Source organism: Sus scrofa, chromosome 2, assembly GCF_000003025.6.
Source record: "Sus scrofa isolate TJ Tabasco breed Duroc chromosome 2, Sscrofa11.1, whole genome shotgun sequence".
Lineage (NCBI taxonomy): Eukaryota > Metazoa > Chordata > Mammalia > Artiodactyla > Suidae > Sus > Sus scrofa.
Window position 1 is genome coordinate 18,194,919 of NC_010444.4, and position 15,841 is coordinate 18,210,759.

Here is a 15,841-nt window from a genome sequence, read left to right on the forward strand (position 1 = left end):
CTTATCTTCCCAGTTAGACTGAAAACTCTGTGATGGCCCAAAACACAAAGCCAAATTTACTAGGCCCCACTCAAGGGCGAGGATTCAAAACACTAGCCCATCAGTACTACAGACCTAGGGGGTCTAGTGGGTTTCTGTGGGTTCTCACAGCTCCTTCACACGCTATCCTGCAGTTCTTCTAGAGTAAGGCCCAAGCATCCTGGGAAAAAGGAACAGACTAAAGCCACAGATGGTCATCCTCAATGTCTTGTTTTTCCCACCAGCAGCAACAAAGCAGGATGAGACTTGGCTTATTCACCAGTAGGGTCTCTTATTTTCAGTTGTGCCACTGCAGGGGAACAGCCAAGCACCGTTTACAATTATAAATGCAGCTGTGGCCTAGTGCAAGCTCTGATGTCTCGCACCTAATGAGCAGATTTCTGCTCTTCTCCCAGGATCTCATATAGAACCCAATAACACTTGCTGGGAATTAACCTCTCCTAAGATTTAATCTCAAGTGTATTTTTACTTTATCCCATATTCCCTGCCTTCTGAAAATATATTAGAATTCAGAACCCACAGAAAGCTTGTTGTTGTTTCATCTCGTTTAAAAGAGTCTCTACCCAGCTGGCATCCAGGTAGTGAAAAGAAAAATAAAATTCCCTTGTATATTAGCAACTATGGTTATCAAATGCGAACATCCGAAATGGGCCCTGTCTTCAGTTGGAAAACAGAAAAACAGAGGCAAAGAGAAGCAACCTATAAACCATCACCAATATAGGCATGTCCCAAAAGACATGCTTATCTCACTGTAAAGGGCAAATGCCCCTGGAGAAAAGGTGAGAAAAGTGAACCTTTTAATCATACGCCACAAATTTTCCCCAGGCCCAAGGCTGACACTAAAGCTTTGTCACTACAGGCCATCTATTAGCCTCTAAGTTTCACCTTCCCCCTTTATAAAAATGAGAACAACAATTCCTTCATCCTAAGGCAGTTCCTACTACAGTAAGAGAGCCGGGCATCAACATAAATGTCAAATGGAAAGTGTAAGCTCAGGACCACAGAGCAAGACCCAGTAAAACCAGGCCTGTCTCTTCTGATGCCTGGGTACCTGCTAAAAACTCAACCTTTGCTCTGAGGCAGGAAGAGACCCTGCCAAAGTGTCCTTTGCACTAAGGAGTCTCAGTAATATGCTATTTGAATTGTAAAAAAGCAGAGCAACTCAATAGAGATCACTGGCTCCTTTTCTAAGCCAAACACATCTTAAGCAGAAGGCATTTTCTACTCAATATTCTTAGAATGAGAGGTTTGATTTCTTGCCAAAGAAGCTATACTGAAGTCATCTAATATCCATGGGTCCCTGGATTTGCCTCTCAACACTAAAGCTTTCACTCTTGTTCCTTAGGCTAGAAGCCAAGCAGATGTGGGAGAGCAACCCGTGCTATTTCCATCTCTTCTTGCAAGACCTAGAAAGGATCTGGAGGACAGCGAAAGGTGCAGCTGGGCTCATCTGATCCAGAGGCAGCAGGACTGACAATGCAAGCCCCATGGTACTTTCACTACACCATCGTCACCATTGGTTAGGCTCCGTGGCACCAAAGATGGCTTGATTTGCATGTCTCAGCTGTGTGTGTGTGTGTGTGTGTGTGTGTGTGTGTGTGTGTGTCTTTCAAAAGAAGTCAGAAGAAAAAGGGTTTTGTAAAAACCTGCAGGTAGGGGAGGACTGCAAATACCTGCAGGGAATGCACAAATGTTATGCGCTCCTGTCCTGTGGGAAGTAAGGAGGGATGGAGGAGGACGAGGGGGTAGCCTGAGTCGTGTTTCTTGACATGTGACAGGCAGCTCCTGAAATAGAAAGCCACAGGTTTCAGGTCTCAGGGGTATCACCTTCAAATATGTCAAGGTTCTAAGGGTGGATCAGTTTTCCCAACTGCTGGCCCCCTGCTGTGAGGAGAGACCCCAAGCAAAACACAAGCCTCCAACTGGGAGCCTTTGAGGCGGCAGGAGCCGTGAGGAGTTCAAAGGCAAGGCCGGCCCGCGGCTTGCACCTCCAAGAGCCACGGGGTGAAAGGTTACTAAAGCAGGGGCCGCTGACCAATGAAACTGTATTTGGTCAAACCTTCTCAGCAAAGAGACTGGAGATTCATTTCTGCTGTGCCCTGTTTTACCCACAGCTCTGAATCCCACTGTTTGCCTGATCAGACGGGGGAGCTTCTTTAGTCATCGGCAGCTGACCAGCTCTCTCCGGGTTGGATCCACAGAATAGCTGAGAGGTGGATTAGAAACCTTTAGTCAGGGGCTGTCACCAAAAACAAATAAATAAGAGCACGGCTTGGGTCAACCAGTTGTAAAGGAATCTTCCCCGGGGTGAGCTTCTCCATGTTTGCTATGCTAAAGCCAGGAGAAAGCAAGCGGAGGTTTGTTTGGTTAGAGAAGGCAAATACCAAACCAGTCTCGCTCCAGCAGGCAAACTTGAAAGGCCTGCCCTTTTTAATTAAGACACACACACAAACAGAGTACGTGAAGGGACTAAGGACCGACGTGAAGGCTTGGTCCACCCCACGTCATGCCAAGCAGGGCCATGATCCCCCTCCACTCCGCTTCCCCAGGAGCAACAAGGCCAGAGAAGGCCAAGGAGCTGCTCTTTGGCAGGTTCTTTTTATTCTGGCTGTGGATACTAACTCAGCAGTCAGGTCGCATGGGAGCCCTTTCCACTGTCCCCACACAGTCCCAGAGAGAGAGAAGCTGACAACTGCGTGGGTCCTTGGCTGCTTATTACGGGTCCAGCTGACCAGAGCTCTCTATCAACTGCTTGTGGCTGAGAAGTTCCTTCCTCTGATTACGTGTTATTAAGACAAGCTCTTAGAGTTCCTGTGGTGGCTCAGTGGGTTAAGAACCCAACTAGTATCCACAAGGATGCAGGTTCGATCCCTGGCCTCACTCAGTGGGTTAAGGATCCAGCATTGCTGCAAGCTGCAGTATAGGTTGCAGATGCAGCTCGGATCCAGGGTTGCCCTGGCTGTGGCATAGGCCGGCTGCTGCCGATCCAGTTGGACCCCTAGCTCCAGGAACTTCCCTATGCTGCAGGTGCAGCTCTAAAAAGAAAAAGAAAGGGGGGAAAAAAAAAAGACTATCTCTCTTGTTGATCCTGAGTGGAAACCCAATGTATGTTTCCCAAACTGGGACTCTGAACCAAGGGAGAAGTTAAAAATACCTACGCTTGCTTTGCCAGTGGTTCTCTGTTCTTCCCCCTGCCCTTTCTTTTTTTTTTTTTTTTTTGTCTTTTTGCTATTTCTTTGGGCCGCTTCCACGGCATATGGAGGTTCCCAGGCTAGGGGTCTAATCGGAGCTGTAGCCGCTGGCCGACGCCAGAGCCACAGCAACACGGGATCTGAGCCGCGTCTGCAACCTACACCACAGCTCACGGCAACGCCGGATCGTTAACCCACTGAGCAAGGGCAGGGACCGAACTCGCAACCTCATGGTTCCTAGTCGGATTCGTTAACCACTGCACCACGACGGGAACTCCCCCCCCCCACCCCCACCCTTTCTTAAGTGAAGGATCACATAGAGAAAAACTGAGGTGCATCATGGCAAAGACTGGCAAGAGAAATCCATGTCCCACCCCTCACCCAAAGAGCACTGGAGAATCTGGATGGGAGAGCATTGAAAGAACTCAGCCCTCAGTCTGCAGTTTCAAATGAAATACAAATAATACATATATAAGACCTCAAGACCTAGCCTAATTCACCTCGAAGTTAAGACTTCAAATACTTGAGGGCAAACCACTTGCTCCTTTCAATACAAAGTACTAGACTCTGAAAGACAGCAAGTGAACTGCTCACCTCCTATTAAAGTCTTTTCAAAATGGGAGATAAGTACACATTTAAATACAACCAATTAGCCTTGAAGATACAAGGAGAGAGAGAACCGTATTGCCAGAAACAGTTTACAGGAGTCACTTCTGTACCAATCCTGGTCTCATTCAGTTTATTAAAAGGTCTTCAAGTGAAAAATCTTTCGGTGAAACAAATATACATGATTGCTGTCTTGCATTCCCAAGAAGAGCAGCTTAGAATTATAAGATTAACTGTGTTATTATAAAGCTGAAAATACTCAGGCAGCTCCAAATTCTCTCAATCTCTTTAATGCTGTGTCAGAAAAACATGTAAAAATATGAAATAATCTATACTGATTTAAAAATATAGACAGAAATCTAATGAATTGGTTTGACCTTTACTGATGACTTGACAATAATGAATTCTACCAAACGTATCAACAGTTGATAATTTACTAGTAAACAAACCCAGATATTTTTCTAAGTAGGCATACAATGAATTCACAAAACCTGCACTTTGTTTCCTGTAATGAGCAGTTATTTCTCAAAAATGCTTCACAAATAGTCCCACCCTGTAGGAAACCAGCCCCAAAGAGTCAGACAGTCCTTATATAGCCTGCAAATTAATATTTAACACTTTCATTAGCAAGGCCATTTCCTGAAGTAACACCCCATACTGGGGACTCATTACAAAGGATTAACCCATGGTTAACTCTGACCAATGTTCAAAGAGGAAACTGACCACTCCCTATGTCTACACCCCTTGAAAAGACTGTGTCATGAAGACTGTTCACAATTGTATATTCACTTGAGAACTTCCAATATACTTATTTGTACATATTTTCAGTAACTTTATTAAAATCGTACCATCAATAAGAATGTCCAGTTCAGTAAACATCTTAATTAGAGGATATCAATTTATCTGAAATGTACAAAAGAAGTAGTTTTGTTGCTTTGGAGTTTGAGGCATTTTATTTTGTTTAATTGCTCGTTTGGTTTTCATACCTAATTACTCTCCCCATAGGAGCCATGTGAGTAATGAAACAAACCAGTGTTTTTCATTGTTACCGCCATGAAAATCATCAATCCTAGATCAATGGCCATATAATTTGACTAACTTACTGCAAAAATCCCTTGCTTTTGCCTCAACCTCAAGTTAAATGGGTATTTTTTAATTGAGCACACCTGCAAAAAAGTGCTCACAGCCAAAACTATTTGAAAAACAAAAAATAACGTGTCTGTGTCAAGAGTGCTGAGCAGTTAAAAATATACGTCCACTGGATTTTGCTTATCTCCACTGACCTCTTCCTGAAAGCTCTCGTGAGGGCAGAGCAGGCAGATATAAAGTAGATGCCCGCCAGCCCTCCGGAGTCGAGGCTGGAACGCTGGCAGGAGAAGGAGGGTGAGGATGCACTTCCTGAAATGCCTGGAAAAACACTCTGGTCAGGAGATGCCAGAGATTTCAAAGCTCCATCAACCACTGGCCCTGATCCAGGTAATGGTTTTTCCTTCTCCTCAGTTGTCTGCTGCTAGAGTTTTCCAGCAAAGAGAGAAAGGAAAAGTGGCAGAGGAGAAGGAGGAGCAGCTTCCAGTCCACTCTCTGTAACCGAGAGGGTGACACTTATGGAGGGTCTGGCACTTCCCTGAAGCAGCCTGGGAGGGTTACTGCAGGTTAGCAATCTGGTCTAAAAGGGGCTGCGATGCAGACTGATGAAAGTTCCTTCAAATTTGATAACAGCGATGCCGTGGACACAGAGACAGCGAGCTGGAGCTGGCAGAGACAAGCGGGCATCGGTCCAGCCGGTCAGACGGCCTTTAGGGAAAAAAAAATCACCCATTGTAAACCTGGCCCCCCTCGCCCTCCAGGGCTGCCCAACTTGCCTGAAAGCACACATTGCCAGCAGACTAGCATTTCAAACCAGGAGATGAAAATAAAAACGCTTGGAAAGCCCTCCACTGCCTAGCTAGCTAGCCCTTGCTACTCTGCCCCCGCCAAGCAGGAGCAAGTGATCCGGACCTGCAGAGGTTAATGATCTCGCTGGCCTTTTTCCTCCAAGGCACCACTGCGCCACTCAATCCCTTCTGCCTGGCATTTTTCTTCAATTTTAATATCAGAAGTTTCACACGCCTGCCTGAGCTCCTGGGCTCGGCAGAAAGGCCCATATAGCTGTCAACAAACTGATAAGAACTTTAAAATGACTCCACAGGGCCTCTTTATAAAGAAGAGCCAAAGAAGCCCATAAAGAAAGAGGGCAGGGGCCACGGAAACCAGCCGCTCACACTGCTTTAACGTGGCATGAAAATGAGCTGCAGATTTACGGCAGTGTTTTAGCCCCTGGCCCGAGTCATCTGGGGATGAAGCCCTCGTCTCTGCTTTCCAGCGGGATTTCAAGTACAGGATGGAGCTGCCTGGAAGGGACTGGGGGAAGGGCGGTGGAAGCGGCAGGCAGGAGGAGAACAGAGGCAGCACAGCACCCGCAAGACAAGGCAAGACAAGACGAAAGGAGCAAGACGTGCAACAGAGCTCATTCTCGTGTCAGCAGGAGGTGAACAGCAGCTACTTCTGAGAGATACCTGACCTGTCCTCTTAAATCCACATAAAAATTTCCTTTCTGTTTAGTTCATACCTAGTAAAACCCTAGCTCTTCAACTGTTCACCAACCAAATGTCAATTCTGATTTGGACTTTTTAATCTGCTAGTTTAAAAAATGAGTAAAATCATGATCTGGCGGGGGAGATGTTGAAAGAGGGAAAAAAGACTCAGTGCAAAAAATTTTTCACTGGAAAGGGGGAAAAGTACTGTATCCAAATGTGCCAATGATTTTTTTTTTTTTTAAGGGCTAGCTAGAGAACCACTGATTTTAATAAGCCAGCCTGATCCTAAGAGAAAAACAGGGAGGTGAACCGCCCTCCATGCCAAGATGCAGAAAGTACACCAGACCCACAGGAATAAGTTCTGTTTCAAGTTTCCAAGCCCAGAAGCAAATGCATAATACATCCGTGATGCTAACTCACTGTGGTTCCTGAAGACCAAGCTCCACACCAGGAGGCTCCTGCCAAACACAGACCCAGCAGAGCACTCCCAGATGACGGCCAGCGCGGAGCAGGCAGCCAGAATCTAGATGCTTTAAGGAAATGCTTTCATTTAATCGACACCACTGCTCTGTCGTGTTATTCTCCCCAGCTCTGAGATAAGAAAATTGAGGCTTGGAAAAGCGAAGTGACCTGCCCACACTCACAAAGCTGTCAAACGGACGGCACAGGCCGGGACGCGAATTCAGGTCTCTCCAACTCAAAAGCCCGCGCGCTCTCCCCTACCGACATCTGTCAGATTTTCTGGACTGGGATCCACACTAAGAAACATATGAATACATTTTATACGGCAACCCATTGCACATATAAACAGAAACAAAGGTTTCAGGAAACATTTACCCTAGCTATGCAGTACGTTGGTATTTTCCTTTCTATTCTTTTTCAGTTTTTAAAAACAAAAAGCCAGGCAAGACTTGACTTCACCATCTACTAATGAATCACGACCCTCAGTTTGGAAAATACTGCAGTACACAATGCCCCCCAAAAAACCATCAGCTGCAGTCAGGAGATCTGGGTTCCAGGTAGGCTCAACTCTGGCTCTAACAATTGATTCTCAAAATCACTTGAATTCTAGGGCTTAAATGTCAGTTAGAAGATAGGAGGAAAGGGCTGAATCAAGTCCAAGGCCCCTTCCAGCTCTTTGACTTTTTTGCCCGCCATTTCCTTCACTGACGCCGCTTCTCCCTTTCATCCCTCTCCACTTAGCACCAACCTTCCCTTTCTTCCAGCTCCCTACCAAGGTCTCTGCTGCTGGTATCCCCGTACATCCCCGTCCTACCTCGGGCTACTCCATCTTACCCACCGAGTCTTGCCCACGGAAGCCGACCTCTGGGCGGAGGTCAGCACCGTCCAGACCAGCCTCTCTCCCTCCTGGAGGCCACCCAGTCGTGAAGCCTCCTGTCCCTGCCTGATCCATTCCTGACTCCCCACGTAAACTGAGTGACAGCACTTCTGGCCTCTTCATTCCTACATCACTGCAGGGTCTCTCCCCAACATCCTAAGGCCCTTTGTTACAGACATGATCTGTATCCCCACTCCCCTTTTTTAAAAATCCCCATCAGTAAGCCTATACGATTCTAGAAACAAAGTGGCTACTTAACACATGTTTATTTGATGGGTTTGCACTATGAAATTGAGGGCTCGAATTCTCCTAGATTTAAAGATTATTTAGGTGGGCTGCTCCAGGACAAGTCGCTAAAACAATTACAACTGGCATCACAATACAGTAAGTGAGCATGTACAGTGTTCCATCTACTCGTGATGCGTGCCGTGCACAGGGTATGCCAAGGCTGCCAAGGAAAGCAGCTTTATGGCCTCTCCATCTGGACGGTGAGGGTTTAAATCTCAGAAGCGTTACAGAATAACTGCAAATCGGCCCCAACCTTAAAGACAGGGAAATTTATTTACAGGCCCTAGTGCGCTATAAATTTGAGACAGTTCTATTAAAATGCTTTCCTTGGCTTCCCATCAGATACTTGGCAAAAGTCTTTTTCCAATAAGATTCTTAATACTAAAGCTAAAAAAAAAAAGTTAAACACATAAAAATGCTCTTTCTTAAGAGTTCCAATCAAATGAGTCCTTATTTTATCCTGCTTTAAACGCACACTGACCTGTCTTCTTCACAATAGGGATTTATACATTCAGGAAAACTCCATATACAGTGCTATTGAAACAAAATTACCAAGTTCACAATATCCCGTAATCACACTTTTCCCCAAGGCTCTCCCACTGGCCAAAAAGCCTGGCTTTGTATCAGAACCACGGCTGTCTGTTCCACAGGAAGAACTCCAATGGGCCTCGCTGAAGGGTAAGTGATCCAGTAGCTTTTTAAGGGCAGGTTGGGAACCAGAGCCTGGAGCAGCGCGCTGGGCCTGGAGGGTGAGGGGAAGAAGGGAGGCAGGGAGTGGGCATTTTTAAAAAGCCCCCAGAGAGTTCAGTTTACGTATATGGAAATGTTTTCAATGACAGACATCACAAATCGATCCTGGAAACTGGAAGGGAAATCTTTTGCACGTTCTTCATCATTTGTTTCCGGGGATGTGCCTAGTCTCGAATGTCTCGAGCAGCCACTTTCCGGGGAAGACTAGTCAATAAGCAGTTAGGTTGAATTATCAGGAAGCTCATCCTGAGCTGAGCCTCAATCCAGGCCACACAGCTGTGCGCCTGGAATCAAGTTGTGGGCAGCAATCAGGGTCTGCTTCCTGTCCGTCCCTCACACACTGTGTGGTTTGGGGACAACCCCTTTCCTCAGTTTCCTCACGTTGAAAAATTCAGATTACTCCTCTCACCACCTCTCTCCCGGCTCTGTTGACAGACTTTGCTCTGTAAAGTGTGTGTGTTGGGGGGAGGGAGGAAGAAATGAGCACAGACCACTACACAACCATCAAGGGACACAACAGTTGCGCCACCAGCACAGGGAACCCTCTGAGAACACATCCATCTGGGTGCTGAGGCTTCTAGACATCCGAGGGCTTACACCCTTAAGTGAACCACAAGACACTCTTAAAAAATAAAAACGAACAGTTTAGATAGAGAAATTTATGAAATATGTCACAGAAACGTCAATATTTTAAAAAGATCCATGTATATATGTGCTGAACACAATTTAAACCTTCACATAAAGATTGTAGGGCATCCCCAAGAATGGCCAAACCTGAATTTCCTCCACTTTAAGATGCCCCATCAATAACAGCTTCAAGGGGAAGAAATGAAACTCTATGCAATGTTCAAAGCGATGGTAAGACTCATTTGGATGCTAGAAATCCAAAAAAAAAAAAAAAAAGCAAAAAATAAGCACATGCATGCTTCTTTTAATCAAGTAAGTACTTCTGCCCTCTCACAATGACACACCCGGATGTCGTGAAGCGAGTACAGCTGCCTGCTGCCTACCCAAAGTGCTGAGGCTCTCTGTTTAAAAGAGCTTTCCCATCTTCTCTATTCACGGCTGACCAGAAAGCGGGCAGCTCAGTGCACTGAAATCACGTTTAAGAGAAGCGGGCCTCCTCCTCGTGGGGGCTCTCCTCTGAATGAGACGCAGGACCTCTGCTGTGCCGTCCTGTGGTCTCTTCTGCTCTCCTGCATCACAGGCCTAACTGCAGTCCTGCCAGGTGAGGGTACCACATGCCAGGGGGGTTATTTTCTTCAACAGAAGTGCTCTCTTTCCTGATCAGCCCATTCTATCTTCATGCACTCCCCCACAGCACAAGTACTTGAGATGCTTCATAGGAAAACATGAAGGCAAACTGAGCTGGGCAGTGTAGCAGACTGAAAAGACACTGACATTTTAACTTAGCCAAGCGTTAAAGGAGAGAGCGCAAAGAAGATGCTGAATGTTTCTGCCACCTCAAAGGCTCCTAGTCAATCGAGTACAAAGAAGAGTTCAAAGGCAAGGCAGGCTCCTGACTTCCACCTCCTAGGGTGGCTGAGGTTAGAGGTCACTGCTGGTGGAGCCACTGACCAATAAAAGAATGTTTGGAAACTCCACTCAACAGATAAACTGAGGATCCATTTACACCTTCCTTCCTATCCATACAAACATTGCTAACTCTACGGTCCAGGGTCTATTCAGCCTTCCCATGTCCCAGACTGCTTTCGTTTTCACTCTGATTCCAGGGGGACAGGGGACGAGAAAGTTCCATTTGACTAGAGAGGAGCATTTAGCTGCATCCATCTTCCTGGCTTCCAGGGTGAGAACGATGGCTGAAGGGACCCTGCCTCTTGAAGGCTTACATCAAATGCTACCTCCCCAGTAAATCTGTCCCTGACAGCTTTACCCCCTACTTCCTCCCTCCCATTTCAGACCCTTAACATCCTGTGGAAAATCTGTACCATCTTCTCAGCTTTCTCTGGCTGGTACTCACGTATCCCCAAGACGGCTGTCAGGCCTCTGTGGGTGGGGATCACAGGTTTCTTATTATCTCCCATCATCTCCCCTTAGAAAACAACAACATCGTTAGGGCTTCCCTAAATTAATTAACTAGTTCATTGAGCTCACAGGACAATAAAAGGCTGGCTGATAAGTTGGCTTTATACTGCTGTAACTATTAACCTCTACTAATTGAAAGGACAGGGTTTTAACTTAACCACAAAAAACCCTGTAAGCTACCCCGGCTCGTCCCATGCCATCTGTGCCGGCACCGCTCCTTGCTGGCCTTCAGGGGTAGATAACACAGACGCAGGTCGTACTTCCAAGATCTGAGCTTAACTCCAGCTCTTCCTTCAGGTTCTCGCCCTGCATGTAACGTCATGGCTGCTTCACTATCGCATGTAAGGTCAGGAAGAAAACTTAATTCTAGTTCCTTGTCAAGCAGGATATCTTTTTCTCCTGGTGCATCCTAACTTCTGAGTTGTGATAAGGACTTAGACCATGTATTCCTCCGTCAGATTACGGCCTTTCTGACCCTGAACCCTAAACTGCAAAACGTTACTGCAATGCCTTCATCACCAAGATCCCGCCCCACAGCTCTGGGGTCATTTCAAAAACTTGGGGTCTAGTCCATCTATGAAGAGCAAAATCCCATGCTAAGCTCTAGAGAGCGGCTCTGAGGACGACGTCAGGGTAGTTGATGGCACTCAGGATTTCTCCAAGACAGTTAAAGCCTCAAAAAGAAAATGAGTCACTTCAAAGCGGATGGGGCCCTCTGCTGGCCACCACTGTGCACACAGCCCCTTGAGCTAGAGCTGAGCTGCTCAGCAAGAAAATCACAGCCTCCCTTCCTGTCTCAGCTCATCCTAACACACCATCCAGGGCTTCTAAGGTATCAACTACTGATGCAACAGGTTTTCCCCTAAAAGTTTATGTCTGTCTTACAAAAAAGACTAGAATTTGACCTGCCTATATAGGATTCACTAAGGTCTAAAAACTTTCCAGAACCAAGTACTATTTTGTCAGTTACCCCTGCCAAGTCAGACTAAATAAATAGAGAGATGCAAAAGGGTATTCTGGAAAGGGCCCTACAGAACAAAACAACCATCTCTAATCTTAGCAAGATGAGTCGTTACCTATCAACAGAAAAGTAGTTCTCAATCATAGCAATTTTGCGCCACGAGGGCACTTGGCAATGTCTAGAGCCATTTCTGGCTGTCACAAACTGGGACACAGGTGTCCTATTGGCATCTGGTAGTTGAGCCTAGTCAGCCTTCATATTTGTCTGGGAACTGCTTCAACTGGCTAATCTCACCCAGTCGAGAAACCTGAGGTTGGGAGAAGAAAAGAGGTCCTTTGCAGAGCATGGAACACAGAATATTCAGAGCAAGGGGAGCAGGACTCAACAGGCACGGCAGCGGAGTGCGTTAGAAGGTCTGACAGTAGCAGAGAAGAGGGGCAGCAGCCAGCAGGAGGGGAAAGGGAGGCAGGGAAGCGCCAGGGCTGCCTCCCTCCCACCAGCTGACACAGGAACCACATTCACCACAGGAGCAAACTGCCCTCGTGATGGAGGTGGTCACGGGAAAGAGAGGACCACTTAATTACTAACACTGTCAAGGACATGAGTTTCAGTGTTTTTAAACAGCTGACTATAACATGAGAAATGATCTAGCCAACCCCTTGATTTCACAAATGAGGAAAGTCCAAGGAGCTTCGGTAACTGGTGGTCAGACAATTAATAAGGACAGACCCAGGGCTCAAACCCAAGTCTCCTGACTCCAAGCGCGTCTCTCCAAACCCAAATAACCAAGTACACTGTTTTTAACATAATAACCTTTGTCATTCCATCTCAACAGTTCTATGATTCTGAGCCTGCAAGCTCACTCAGACCTGCGGTTCCCAAGCATGTTCTCTGAGTGCCATGGGTGCTCTGGTCCAAAAACGAAGTGATCCTGCTTCCAACATGACGGTGGTGGGGTGGAGAAGGTCACTAAACAGAATTTGCTCATTTTTACCTCCCCAGTACTTTCTTAGCCTTTTAGACTCAAACTAGTAAAAGACGATAATCTGATTTAGCAGGTAATTCTCTATTGAATTGCTAACAAATCAAGATGCCATAATAAGAAACATAAAGAGCACAAACACCAGGGCCCTTTAAGGAACATTTTCTCCTACACAAGTTGTACGAACCACAAGTTTAGATAAAAAATCTAGAGATCTCTAGACTGATTTTCTAATTCACTAAAACTCAGATGAGGTCAGCGGTTAAGTAACAACAGGGAAGCCCAGAAACCTAAAATGAACACGGGTATGCTACGAAAAAACTACAAGGAGGCCAAACTCAACCTGTGATTTGTTTTCAAGTCAGAATGCCAAAATGTTTTGCAGATGAGGTTACTTACCGAGGTCCAAAGAAGGCAGATCTTTGGCCAAGGGCAAGGAGTTAGTAAATGGCCAAGCTGGCCGTTGGCACAGGCGGTCTCAGGTAAGAACCTACAGACTTAATTACTGTGTGATGAGCCCTCACCTTGGTTTAAGAGGCTCAGTATCAATAATAAAGGTGAATTAACTACATTCACTAACTTTGGCTACCTCCTAAAACCCCCAAATGACAATTATGGGGCAATTTTTAAAATTTCACTCAAAGATAAAGAAAAGGGGAGAGAAGATAACAGCAACAAAGTGTGGAGGCAGAAAAGCAGGAGTGGCAGATGACCCTACAGGCCCAAGAGGGCCGCACCTGAAATCAGCCAAGAAAACCTCGCGTCCTGCTGCAGAGGCTCCGGGTATAAAGGCGGAGCTCAGAGCAAGACAGGCTGAAAATTCGGTTAAGGAGCAGTAAGAAGTCCGGATCCCCTGCCCATCCACACAGCCGGGTGACCACCCTGCCCTCACCCGGACAGAGGGCTGAGGCTTGTTCTCGGGACACGGTTAGACACAGGCCCTCCGCCCGGGGTGGGCGCGGGGAGAAAACAGGGGTGTGCAGGGCAGTTTTATCCTCAGTGCTGAGAGCCCTCCCAGCCTCTTCTCCCGCTCGTCACCTACATAGATAATTGTGATAAAAACTTGTTAAAATCCATTTTAAAAAAAAGAAAGAAAAAAAAGAAACAACATGCACAGTACCAGCACTGGGATAGTCTTTTTAAATCTTTTAACTTTTTCACATTTGAGCCCAACCAGACTTCTTTCAGGAGAGAGAAAGGGGACAGGGCTCAACGGGACACCTGGAGGGGGCATTACACAGTGGCGAGCAGCCCAGGGGAAGAGGTGGCAGAAGGTGGAGGGAGACCTGTGTTGGGGTGGGGGGAAGGGGGGGGGGTACTGTTCTTGACACTCTCAAGCCCAAAGCACCTGGGAAGCATCACCCTGAGTCATGCCAGCTTCCACGGCGTCTCTGGCAAACAGAACTCACATGCTGCATAAGCAACCTTCCCGAGAGGCCGGCCCTGCGTCCTGAGCAGTCTCTGCAGAGGGACCCTAACGTCACCCTAGGCTCACCTCAGGAGTGTCTCTAAATCTCTGACAGTTATTACCCCCAACCTCACCTGATGCAGTTCCCTAACACTGACTTCCTCTCTAAGTGTGGTTGGTCGACACAGTGGAGGAAATTGATCCCACCCCCGTGTTCAGTGGCTGTCATCCTGCTCCGTATGCAGCAGTCACAGCACCCACGTTGCCTCCCCAGTAGCACTGCCTGGCCCCTTACCTGTCTCTGCATTTCTTCCATCTGCCTGCGTGGGATGCTCTGCAGAATACTGTACACATCCGACATTTTTTCTTCTGGCACGACCACAGATGCTCTAGAGACAAGAGCAAAACAGCTGATGTACGTATGGCCTCTTCCACAAAGCTCTGCTACATACGTGTCTTGTTTAATTTTCACAAGCAGAAGCAACAACACCCCAAACCTCCGTCAGCCCGTCCTTGCAGTGAGTAGCCCCTCTTAGTTCCCCATCTGTCGGAACCCACCAGCTCAAAGGTGTTCCCACTAGCTCCATCTCTCACCTCCTACTCACCACTCCATTCATCTCCCAGCCTCCGTCTACTCCCCACAGTGCTGCAGCCACACTGGCACCTTTCGGTCTCCCAAACACATCACTCTGCCCGACCACAGGGTCTCTGCATATGCAATCCCACCAATCTGGTCCCTCCTTCGCTCTTCACTGCCTGCTCTGAATTAACAAGGACTTTTCGCCTTTAGCTATACGCCCCATCCATTCACTTATTCAGCATGTACTTATGGAGCCCCTACTACGTGCCAAGTCCTGGCAATATGACAATGGACACATCAGACAAGGAAGGCCAGGGGGTCACAGAGCCACGGAGAATACCCGAGGGAAGAGCATTCCGGGCATAAGGGCCAACAAGCGAAAGGCCCCGAGGAACAGAAATCAGAATGTTCCAGCAACAGCAAGGAGGCCGGTGTGGCTGGAGTACGGTAAAGAGGGTGGAGGATGCCAGGCAATGAAGGGGGGAGCGGGGGAGGGAGGGGCACAGCAAAGCAGCTGGGGCCTCTCGGGCCATTTACGGACCTGGGCTTTCACCGAGCTAGAGAGTCACAAAAGGGGTTTGGCAAAGCGTGGCTTGATCTGGTTATGTTCCAGCAGGACCGTTCTGCCTCGAGGGTCAGAACTACAGAAAACCACAGAAAAGCAGGAGCCCGAGGCGCTGCAAGGGCCGGTGAAGGGACGGGGGGAGAGGACTGGCAGGACCTGCGACCCCATTAGAGACGGTGGGTAAGGGAGAGGGGCCTCGGTGGCGACTTTGCCTTCGTGGATTTAGCAGTTTGTCATTGTATTTGTGTAAGTGAATTTACTAAACTCCAAACCCCCTCTGCCCGCCAGCCAGGTCCTTTTGGATGGACCCACGCCGGGTTCCACTCACCAGCATACCTGAGCCCCTGCACACTGCCTCTCACACACAGCACTTAACAGATACTTGTTCAATAAACAAATAAGTAGATGATTTCTACACATATTTGGAGAAAACAGAGGCTCAAAAAAAGATTAAATGATTTGCCAAGATCATGAAGTTAACCAGCAACACGGCTGGTTATCTGAACCCCA

The 15,841-nt window shown here is 47.2% G+C and overlaps 1 protein-coding gene across 1 annotated transcript in view; it reads right to left on the minus strand.

Annotated features, from left to right (window-relative positions):
• Positions 1-15,841, minus strand: part of EXT2 (exostosin glycosyltransferase 2) — a 139,440-nt gene that overhangs the window by 95,129 nt on the left and 28,470 nt on the right. The window contains 1 exon segment of the mRNA XM_021083158.1: positions 14,482-14,575. Coding sequence (XP_020938817.1) covers positions 14,482-14,575 — 94 coding nt within the window.